At 38.5% G+C, this 11989-nt stretch overlaps 1 protein-coding gene across 6 annotated transcripts in view; it reads left to right on the forward strand.

The window, feature by feature from the left end:
* Positions 1 to 5581, forward strand: part of pcgf5b (polycomb group ring finger 5b) — a 145978-nt gene extending 140397 nt beyond the window's left edge. For all 6 annotated transcript variants that reach the window (XM_048608995.1, XM_048608996.1, XM_048608998.1 and 3 more), the window contains exon 9: positions 2916 to 5581. In XM_048608995.1, the coding sequence (XP_048464952.1) occupies positions 2916 to 2963 (48 nt within the window). In that variant the 3' untranslated portion in view covers positions 2964 to 5581. The remainder of the gene's footprint in view (positions 1 to 2915) is intronic.
* Positions 5582 to 11989: the final 6408 nt, after the last annotated feature.

An 11989-nucleotide genomic window follows, 5' to 3' on the forward strand; every position in this document is an offset into this window, starting at 1 on the left:
TCCTTCCTGATTGTGTGCAGCTTTAACAATTTTTGGCAATTATTTATAGTTGTCGTCTCCCTTTCTGCACTTTGTTAATACATTACTTTTGTCATTGGCTTACATGAATACTTTTCTTTGGGTAATAAAACATCTACTGGACATCCTTCCAGCTTTGGATCATTATTTGGACTATATCGCCAAGTCCTTATCCAGCCGCACACTTTGTCAACAGCCTGTGGCTATTCCTACACGTAGCAGCACCAAAAAGATAGCTGTTTTTGTCTGTTACAAAATTGATTATCATTTTAGTGACTTGTTCAATGAGTTAGACTTTGTGAAGTCACTGTTCAGATCTGGTTGCTATTTCACAGTCTCTTTAATGGTTTTCTCTGTTATTTACACCAATCTAAAAAGCGAGAAATGAACAAAACAAGTATACTCAATTTCCAGCTGGAGGATGAAGCTTGAGAATTGTCCATTTTAGTTTACTTTAAAATCATTTAATTTCAAAAAATAAGGAGGGGTACATACTTTACAAAAGTGAACAACAAATCCCAAATATGTAATTCCAGAAGTGGAAAAAAAAATCTGTTGATGTTTACAAGGATAGGCTTAAAAGCGATGATGAACATGGTGAGAATAAATAGCAATAGAAGGGTAGATAACTGATAAATAGAATTATTCCTCAAATGGAAAATATTAAGATAAATGGGCTACATATTCCTAACGGTAACTGACCAAAGTTGGCTAGATAGACTGCATTAATTTTTCAGACTGGTGAAAATACGAATAGCTGTATTAATTTCCTAATGTAATACAATTATAAAAGTGTGAATTTCTGTGAGGAGATTGTGCCTGAGTTCTATTACCTGAATTCTTGGTTTCTTTACCCCACACCTGCACCTCCCCCAGCTCCCACCATCCCCACCTGTGTACTGGACAGGTACTTACATGCATAGCTGTACCTTTGAAATATATCTATTTCTCTCAGCTACTACATTTAAATAGGAGCTAATGCCATGCCAGAAGTGAAACCTTAGATAGTTCTGTGAAGGCATTACATGTGTACAGCTGTTTCAGTCATATGGATATCTTTGAGGCTACTGTGTACAAGATTTTGAGAACTGTTATTTACACAATGACATACACCACCAATGTATAAGGTTTGTTTTGTGGATGTTAATGATTGGTTCTGCTAATTCTGAGTAGTGCTTTATTTACAGCTTCAGAAGAATCTTGAAATAGAAAGTTTAAAATTTAACACCTTACAAAGTTGTGGATATACAGTGACCAGGCTAATGCTTTCTGTGCCTTGCTATTGGTACGAGACTCGTTTCAATGGATTGAGCTTTTGCTGACTGTTCTTTAATCTTTAGATGTTACCAATTCCTGGTTTATAGAGAATGCATACAGATCTTTCCAAATGGCCAACGCAAATAGCATCTTTTCTTACTGGATCTTGATTTTGTGGATGTTCAAGTTTGATTTCTCTATGGATTAAGATACTTCATTTCTCAATTTAGTAGTACGTAAGCCATTGAGTGAATACGCTCCAGTGATCTATGTTTACTTACCATTTGAGCTTATCAGCTCAACAACTTGTAGGGCGTTCAACATAAATTACAGCAGAGAGTCGACTCTTAGTCCAGGAATTATATACTGAATTTGCCTGTTCTTTGGTAGTTTTTTTTTTCAGTGAGATTCATGATGGGCAGTCTGCCAAGGCTCTTGTCAACTTATATAATGTAACTTTCTGCTTTTTGACTCATTAATTATAACGCTGTTCTGTATGGTGCCCAGCTCATGTGAACATGCAGCAGGAACTGCAGAAGAGCCTGCCTCTGCTGGGACTTGTGACGGATGTGCACTGGCGTTATCTTTAAAGTCTAGCTGCACAGCAAACCATGCTGTGCTACTCAACTGTAGTAACCAAACAAATAGCGCAAAAAGGAAAGCTGGCACCCCGTTTCAATGACAGGGACCTTGGTGCTGGTGTGAGGGGTGGTTGAAAGAAGGACAGAATCAGACACAACCAGCCTAAACAGAGATAGCAGCCTGGGCCAGTGCCGTGTCAGAGTAAAAGAAATACCCAGCAGTGCCAAAAGAAGGCTAATGATCTTTTACGCTCCACTAGGATAAGTGCCACCACCTTCTGTCTGCTACCTCACACTCACAGGGCTATCACTACTCTAACCCTGCCTCTGCACACACAAGCGCAAGAAGAACAAACTCTTTCTTTTCAAAGGTAAAGCAGTCTTGTTTTACCTTTGAAAACATAGAGTTTGTTCTTCTTGTGCTGTAATTAGTTCTCAGGTCAACATACATTTCAAGGTTATCTTTAAGGTAGTAAAGACTGACCAGGTTTATTGATTTGAGAAGTCTGGATAATAAAATTGGTCACTACTACTTTGCGAGATACCTGAAGACAAATGAATCTCCAGCTTCAATATCTTTCCTCCTTTAGTTCACGCCTATGTATGTGCAAGTCAAACAAATGAGAAATTGTGATGTTGTTTACTGTGATTAAATTCACCACTCCTTGACTGAAGTTAAATCTTCATGTATAAAACATCACATCAAGTCTTTCTCTTTGTGCCATGATGATCCTTAGGGTTGTTATTTTGTTTTGTGATTCTCTGTACATTTAGAGGAAGTCAGTGCAACCAATCTTGATCTAAAACATTACTTCATTGATCCAGGATGAGGCTTTTCTACATCACAGAGCAGGGAAGATCACCTAATAACATTAACTGCACTTGATTTATTGCAGATGTGTCTTTGGACACGCTTGAAATATTTGACAAGATACTGTTGCATTGTGGAAATGTAACTCCTTCAAAACCATAAGGAATCCCATTGTCATCAGTAGGTGATGTAGTATTATTTGGTATTGTAGCAGTAATCATTTACAACTTCTTTCTTGTATTTTCCAGTCTTATCCAATGGTACTACAGTATCGGCCAAGGATTGACTTTGGTTAGCCAGAGCAGCTGTTATCCACTATGGTGGACACTGCACTAAAGTTTACCCATCGACAGTTTGCACAATGAATGGATATATTGGACAATGGACAGAATCAGATTATTCAGAACAGAAACAAAATTTGTATCTGTCTACCATTTTTCAGATGCGTTTATTTTTCCCAAGAACAAGCCCGATGCTATTCTGCTACTGGAGCCATGAATCGTTTGTGTGGATCAGTGTAATATTTGTGTTGAATACTGCACATAATCACTCACTGTAGCCTGTGAGTTGAGATTCAGTGTTCACTGCCCATGTGTCTATAAGCCTATGTCCAGAAGTTATACATGTGCTTGTGCTAATGCTAAAACACATAGCAAAATGGCAAAACTTGTTCTACGTCTTTGAATAAATTTATGTTCCGGCTAACATATGTATTGACTTTCTTTGTTTATAGTAAGTTAATTAGTCCTGCAGATTACAATTTGAAGCTTTAAAATGTTTTTGTTATATACCACTGGTGTAATCATAAAGAAACATATGCATTTTTGAGGGGAAAAATTCTTTCAAAATTATCCTGGCTATGAACAGTGGCCCCTTTTCCTAGTAAAATGTTTTATACCTGTAGCCTAAAGTTTAAAAAAAAAGTCAGTGAAAAAGGCTCTATAAATGTCACTCAAAAAGGTCAGGCATGAAGGACAACTTATCAAAAGATACTTTATTTACAATAGCCTGATTCTTTCAAACAAATTAGCTCACTAAAAATTATTAAGCCTCAAGATTAAGTTTTACATTTATTTAAAATGTACACTAATGAAGATTTTGGAATTAAGAATGTATTTTCTTAACACATCAAATTTCAAAATGACCTGTACTCAGTCATTAAATTGCAAGTGATTCCTAATTCTTTTCGGAGAATCTCACTGGTGAATTTTGAAATCACTGGGGCATTCTGCTTATTACTAACAGTTGCACATAAAGTTACTTATTGAAATCAGGCATTGTTTGACAATGAAAGATTGCTTGAACAAGCCTTCCTTCTTCCTTGTATTTTACTTCTGCAACAATCAGCATTGATGAAAACAGCTATTTTTCTAAAATAGATTATCGTGGCCTGCAGTCATCACCTCCTTGACAATCAGATGTAATGTTTACTTTGGAATATATGATTAAACAATAATTTGCATTATTCTTAAGTAATTCGTACTCAATGTTGCTTCTGGAAACCTTAGTACATTTGAAGTGTGAGCTCTGTGGGTTAAGTTTCACTGATTGAATGTGAATTGGATGTCAGTGATTGAGCCCATGAAAATATACATTTATATTGTTAAACTAAGAATAAAATAGTGATTTTTGTAATCAGCCTTCTAAGCTAATGGGACCTGTAAAACTGGTGACTTACCTCCCAGGCACTCCTAGAAATAATAGCTACTGATTTTAGCTCTTGCTTCAGTCAATAAATATAGAAGTTGATAGGACAGAATCTGCCTGACTTTATGTTCAGCCTTTGGAGTCTATTGTTTACACCAGTGCATAGTTTTATTTATTATTTCAATTGTGTACTCCATGGGATAATACAAAACATGCAAAAACCTACTGAGGCATTTTATAATTGATCATAATGGTGATCACACTGATACTTATGTTTATTTTTTCTGTTAGTTTCTGATGTTCAATTAATAATAGGATTTAGCTGACCTGAAACCTAAAGAATACTGTTGACCATGATGGTGGACAAGCACTTCAACTTTCATGACGACCATTTAAAATGAGAGGAACAATACCTGTGTAACATTTTTCATTTAAATATGTTCAGCATTCAACTACTTTCGGCAACAGTAACCTATTGCCTTTTCTTTAGTAATTAAAGTGACACAAGCAAGCATTTGTCAGCCATGTACTGTAGTCAATGTGGCATCTTTACAATGTGTTACATGTTATATTCATTTTTGAATGCTTTGAATAGTGTTAATTCCTAAGGATTTGTAACCTGTTAAAAACCTTGTAATATCATCAGGCCAGTACAGTTAAGTGTCATTTTAATAGTATTACATTGTTTTTATGCCCTTAAAATTTCCTGAACTTAGCAGATATTTTTGCATTGCACTCTTAAATACTACGCTGAAAAACTCCATTTGAAAACAATTTTGTTGTGATTGTAAAGTGAGTCCAAGAATCATTTAATTTTAAATGAACAATTAACTTGAAGATCATTGCAAATTACTAAATCCTATATTAAAATGTAAATATTTTTGTAAACAAAACCAATTGTAAATGTTTGCAATACTGATGTTAATAGTATTTTATGTTTTGCAAAAAACTGTTTAGAGAAGCAGTTCTATTTTTTAATATGTATTTGCTGCAGACATGCATTCCTCTTTAACCATGTTTGGGTTTTAGTGAATGTTCTGTACATTTGCAATCACACTGGGATGAGAAATGAATACTGTGTCTGAAAATTGTATCAATTGAAGCACAATTCACCCACTGTCTTGTAGTGATTTGCTAACTTAAAGAAGCAATAAAATGTGCCAGTTATGAAAATGCTGTTGTAAAGGCTTAAGCCACAGTCCTGTCAGTGAACTATGTGGATCTGGACTGACTTATTGTCCATTGTCATTAAATGAATGAGTTAAAATTTATTTTTTTTTATTTTTCCTGTGCACTTTTGAGCATTTGACTGCAAAACATGTTATCTTCACTTCTGTGAAGTAATTAATGAGGTTGCTGTTTGGAATATTCAAAACAATTTTTCACCCCACACTTCAAGAAGATCATACTTTTTAGAAAGTTGAGCAGATGATACAGAAATTCGGAAGTATTAATTGGAGGGAAAGATTCAAAGATAAACTTTGTCTTCAGTGGATCAAAAAATGAAAAGTTTTTTTTAAATTGTTGAGCAGTATGATCAATGTAGCTTTATTATTTAGCATTGTCCTTTTGGAGATAGGTATTTTTTGGTGGTAAAAATCATAAATCTTTGTTACTTCCATTGTTCCATTATTTTCAGGTCTTCCTTAGCCTAGTAACTGCAAGTAATTAGGCAAGTGCCCTCCCAAAGCCATGAACATCATCCTACTCACTATAACCTCACTTCTGTTCACCTTGGTATTGGACATAATGATAAAATGGGGTTTTTTTTAAACCATAACAAAATCACTTTTTCTCAGGTCACTGAAAAATATTTTCACGTTGAACATGCATTCATTTTTCTCCCTCGTTTTCACCTCACAATAGTATTAAAAGAATGCAACACTTAGGTTGTGTTCCTCCTTTCTGCCAACAGTCATATTTTCAGTGGATAACCAACGCGATTTGCAGTTAGACTAAACAGGCCAGCCTATTCAAACCATTTCTTTTGCATCCACCTGTTTTTGAAACACTTCTGGTAAAGGGAAGAAGCATCTCTCTTTTGACACCTGTTGAAGTGACCTGGATCTGAAAATGCTTTTTAAATTTCAAAAGGATGGATCCAATTCAACTGGTTACAGCTCTTTGCCAAGATCAAGTCTGCTAAGAGCAGAGTACTTTGCCTAGTTCACTGATAAAGGGTAATTTAAATAGTAACTAATTAACAAAAATAAGCATAAAAGCATAGCATGTTTCTGGACACAAACTCTCAAATAGACAGAAGCTAGATTTCCAAATATGTTTTTGAAATCCATGTACTATTCTTCAGAGGACCACATGTTCAAACCGTTCCACAAAGGACAAACATATATGACATTATATCAATCTGTCTGACCAAATAGTTTGTAATCTCTGCTCCATAGTATCAGGAAGCAATGTGATTGCAGATATTCAAAGCACATACATACTATTTCAGGACTAAAGTTCCAAACAGAACAAGAATGATTGTCTTTTTAAAACTAGCTCAAAGAATATTTATTTTATATCAGGGACGAACATGACTTACAGCAGATATGTCATCTGCATTTTAAATTAATGGAACAACAAAGTACCCTCGATAACAGTGAAGAATGTAAGGGAATTGGGCTTCATTCAGTTAGTCTATTAGTTACAAATTTAGCAATCTTCACAATGTTGTAGAAGTATAAAGCTCGTTTGCAACTAGGGTCAAATTTGTGCTGATATGGGTTGTCCCACAGGATGGGTCTAAAAGACAAGGGTAGCTGCATCTCATTTATTGTTTGACCTTCTGGTCACATTTTCCGGGGAACACATTAGTTGAAGTTAGGGCTTCAAAACGCTGCCAGCTCAGTAGTGCCACTGGAGTGGTGGCCATGAGAAGGACTGCAGCTGGAAGACAGGACACCATGGAAGCAGATTGCCCTCCTATTCAGGTAAGTGAATTCTGGAGTCAAGCGGGCCCAATGAGGGTCGGTGAAGGGTTTTTCACAGCTATGGTCATTGTTATTGCTGGGCCTCTCCAGAATCATAGAGCTCCCGGTAAAAATTCACCCCCACAAGCCCACAATGATGCTGCCAAGATTTGCCAGCTGGATTCTTCACACAGTGGAGGGTAAAGTGCCAGCAGTGGCTGGACTGGGCCTTTAATTGATATGTAAGTGGTTCAATTATCCTCTGCGCAGGAGAGCAGTTCTCTACTTGTAAAGTGCTATACTTTAAGGAAAGCATTGGGCTGCTCTCCCACCCCTACTGCCTTCACTCACCTTTTTAATGGCTCCCTGCCTTCCAACTGTTCCCTAGATAGCTGAAAGCCCAGTCCAGTAGTATGTTGCTGATGGCACTCTAATGCACGTTTCCCTTATGTTTCTCTGTATGTCCTTAAGGAACAGCAAGCGGCATTGTTGAAGAACTCATTCACATCCAGTTACTGGGCCATCCAATCATCCAGCAGCTCTTGGAGGTAGGTCTTCCTTCTCAGCCGAGCTTTAATTACTGAGTTATGGGATCGGTGCCATGTAGGCTCTGAATACTTGCGGTGCTGCTTTCTTTAATTTGGGATTGTATGTGGAATCCTGCCATGGTGTTATATCCAACATGATGAAGACTGGTAGATATATCTGCGCAGTCATGTTTGACCATCTCAGAACTGCTGCCACCTGCAGGGCTATTTGCAATAAACAAACTTACAACAAGCGTTTGCAGCCCTAAGTACTGTTGTATGTTCTCCCGTTGAGACTCTGATGCTATATGGAACTTGCTTTCAGTAACCTCAGTCAGTAATGTGAGCTCTGCCTGGATCCATCAGGCTAGAAATCATCGAGACCAATATTCTGGCATAGAGCTTTAATGACCTCATTACAGCCCCATAGTCTGTTCCAATGCTAGTCACAGGACATGTTGACCAACTGCCCAGCTCATATAGGGAAGGAAGCTGTCTCAGAGTGATTCAACATCCATGCTATCTTCGCACCAACCCAAATGATTCAAGCAAAGAAGCAGGAACCCCACGGTAGTCACCTTGATCGTAGACATTGAGACAATGGATAGAGGTAAAGGTTCTCCTCCATCATAGGAGCTATTCAGTGACTTCAGTCAGCCAGCAACTTCACTTCAATCTCACTCGGGTAGCACCTAGAAGTAGCAGTGGATGAACTGTGTGGCACACTCACTATGCAATCATACTTTGGGGTAAATGATTCATATCCTATCAAGCTTTGTTAAAGTAACAGATTATTTTAATGGAATTTCCAGACACCTTATTTACACTGGGTAGATTTCTTTTACGGGAGGTGAGTAGATAGAGCCTCCCTTAGTACTTCTCAGGCAACCGGATTATATTAGGGACTTCTGCCCAAAAATAAATGCTTTTTTGACATCATGAGGTTTATCTGCAGCACATGAGCATTATCTGGTTGCTTTCCAAAACTTTTGGCAAATGAAGTGGACATTATGTGCTTTTCCAGCCTCAGGGCTACCCACAATCTTTGCGTATTCACCGATCTGATCTTTTAATAAGTACCACTAGCACTAGATAGTTTCAGCTTGGCTCAGTCACACTAATTTTGCCTCTGAGTAAAAAAAAAAATGGCAGTTCAAGAACCTGTAAGGACTCGAGTTTGCATTTAAAGCTGACGGAGAGCTAATTGAGGGAGAATTAGACAATAATTGTAGGCCATCGATCTTTTTAAGTAGATATTAAACATCTCATGATACTTTTTGAAGTAGTGCAAGGGGTTCTCCTGGTCTCTTGAATAATGTTCATCCTAATCACCATAACAAATGGACAGGTAGGTCATTGCTGTTTGTTGGCTGTGCATATACTTGCTGCCATGTTGACCTTCAAAATAGTGGTAACAATAGTTAAAAAAAAACCGAACATTTCAGTATTCAGCCCATTCAAAATTCTGCTTCCCAATTCCCAGTCTGAAAAGGCCTGTTTACCCATTACTCCTAGGTTTACTGCAAATGTTAGCATTGGATCCTGCATCATATCTAATTTCACATTCTCATCCTGGTTTTTATATTCTCTACACTCTTAACTCACATAACAGATAAGCTTTTCCAACCTTAAGCTGAGAACTCTACATCATTCTGATTCTGGGCTCTTGTATATTCCTCGATTCCATCACCCTGTTATTGGTAGGCATGCCTTCAGTCATCTAGGCCCCGCCAAGGCTCGGAAAATCCCTCAATGGAGCTCTCTACCTCTCCAACTTCCTCTACTCAAGACTTTTGTTAAAACCTAACTTTTTGACCAAGCTATTATTCATGCTCCACTTACATATCTTATTTCATGTCTCAATATCCATGTTTATCTCATTGCACCTCTGTTAACTGTCTTGGGATATTTTTCAATGGTAAGTACATTAGTTGAATGCTAGTATTGTTGGCGTTATTTTATGAATAAATGCTTTGCATATGGGTGGCTACATTTACCTTGGTAGTTCAGATGCTACTGGAATTTAGCATTTGTTTCCAAATGTGTCAGATATCAGACATTCTCTGCAACCCCCAATCATAGAGAGAGTCATAGAGTCCTACAGCACAAAGACAGGACCTTTGGTCCAGACAGGTCCATGCTAACCAAAATGTCCATCCACGCTAACCCCATTTCCCTGTACAGTCATACAGTCCTACAGCACGGAGACAGGTCCTGCATGTGGCTTGAACACAGAACTGACAGAAGGATGGCCTCCTGCAGTCAGAGTCCAATAATTCCACTGAAAAACTGGGATTCTTTGTATTCAGACTTCATCAGGAAGCATTTTAGAATGAAAACTATCTTCAGTGTGTTATGGCAATGGCTGTCCCCTAGTCGACCAAACTGAACTGAATGAAACAGTTCATTCTGTAATGGTGACTAATACATAAAGATGAAAGACTTTGCTTTCCAAGATTGAGTAAACTCTACTGTCCATCTGCTGGCACATAACATGGGTGAGCATTGAACTATTTTATCAGTCTCTTAAAATTAGGCTTAAACTTTCATTTGAAGACTGACTTTTATAATAAGTAAGGATCAGCAGTTTGGGTTCCGCCAGGTTCACTCAACTCCTGATCTTATTACAGCCTTGGTTCAAACATGGACATTAGATCTGAATTCCAGAGATGAGGTGAAAGTGACTGCCCTTGACATCAAGGCCATATTCGAACGAGTGTATTATTGCTGCCCTGTTAATCCAGTGACCCTGGTAATGTTCTTCAGATCTGAGTTCAAATCCCACTATGGCAGATGGTAGAAATTGAATTCAATAAAAATCTGGAATTACTAGTCTAATGATGACCATTAATCCATTGTTGATTGTCAGAAAAACCCATCTGGTTCACTAATATCCTTTCCCTCCTTTAGGGAGAGAAACTACCATCCTTACTTGGTCTAGCCTACATGTGACTCCAGACCCACAGCAATGTGGTTGACTCTTAATTGCACTGTGTGCAATTAGGGATCAGCAATAAAGCTGACCCAGCCAACAATGATCACATGCCATGAATGATAAAATAAAACATACCTGGCACAAAGAAATATGGTTGTGGTTGTTAGAGGTCAGGCTGTTAGCTCCAGGTCATCTCTGCAGGAGTTCCTCAGGGTAATGTCCTAGGCTCAACCATCTTCAGCTGCTTCATCAATGACCCATTTGCAACTCCTTAGGAATTAAAGCACTCCATGTTCAAATGCAAGATCCAGACAATATCCAGGCTTGGACTGACAAGTGGCAAGTAACTTTTGCATCACACAAATGCCAGGCAACGACTATCTCCAATAAGAAACAAACTACTCACTCACTGGGCCTTAACAGTCAATGGTGTTATCATCACTGAATCCTTCATTATCAAGATCCTTGGGGTTACCATTCACCAGAAACTCAACTGGACTTATCACATAAAGACAATGGCTACAAGTTCAGGCCAGATGCTAGTAATACTGCGGTGAGTAACTCACCTCCTGATTTCCTAAAGCCTGTCCCCCACCTGCAAGACATGAGTCAGGATGTGATGGAATACTCCCCACTTGCCTGGATGAGTGTAGGTCTAACAACAGTCAAGAAACTTGACACAATTCAAGATAAAGCAAGCTACTTGATTGGCACCACATCCAGAAGCATCCACTATCTCTACCACCGATGCTCAGTAGCAGCACTTTGTGCTATCTACAAGGGACACTGCAAATGTTTTCCATGGATCTTTAGACAGCACCTTGCAAACCCATGACCACTTCCATCTAGAGGATAATGGGAGCAGATACTTGGGAAGACCACCACCTGTAAGTTCCCCTCCCAGCCATACACAATTCTGAATTGGGAATATATCACAATTCCTTCAATGTTGCAGGGTCAAAATCCTGGCAATCCCTCCCTAATGGCATTGTGGGTCAATCTAGAGCACATGGACTGCACCATTTCATGAAGGCAACTCACCACCATCTTCACAAAGGATAGGGATGGACAAAGGGCAGAACAGTGGTATAGTGGTTAGCAATGCTGCCTCACAGCACTAGGGACCTGGGTTTGAATTCAGCCTTGACTGACTGTCTGTGTGGAATTTGGATGTTCTCCCCTGTGTCTGCGTGGGTTTCTGCCAGGTGCTCTGGTTTCCGCCAGGTGCTCTGGTTTCCTTCCACAATTCAAAAATGTGCAGATTAGGTGGATTGGCCATGTTAAATTGCCCCTAGTATCAT

The sequence above is a fragment of the Rhincodon typus genome, chromosome 20, assembly GCF_021869965.1.
Source record: "Rhincodon typus isolate 14 chromosome 20, sRhiTyp1.1, whole genome shotgun sequence".
Lineage (NCBI taxonomy): Eukaryota > Metazoa > Chordata > Chondrichthyes > Orectolobiformes > Rhincodontidae > Rhincodon > Rhincodon typus.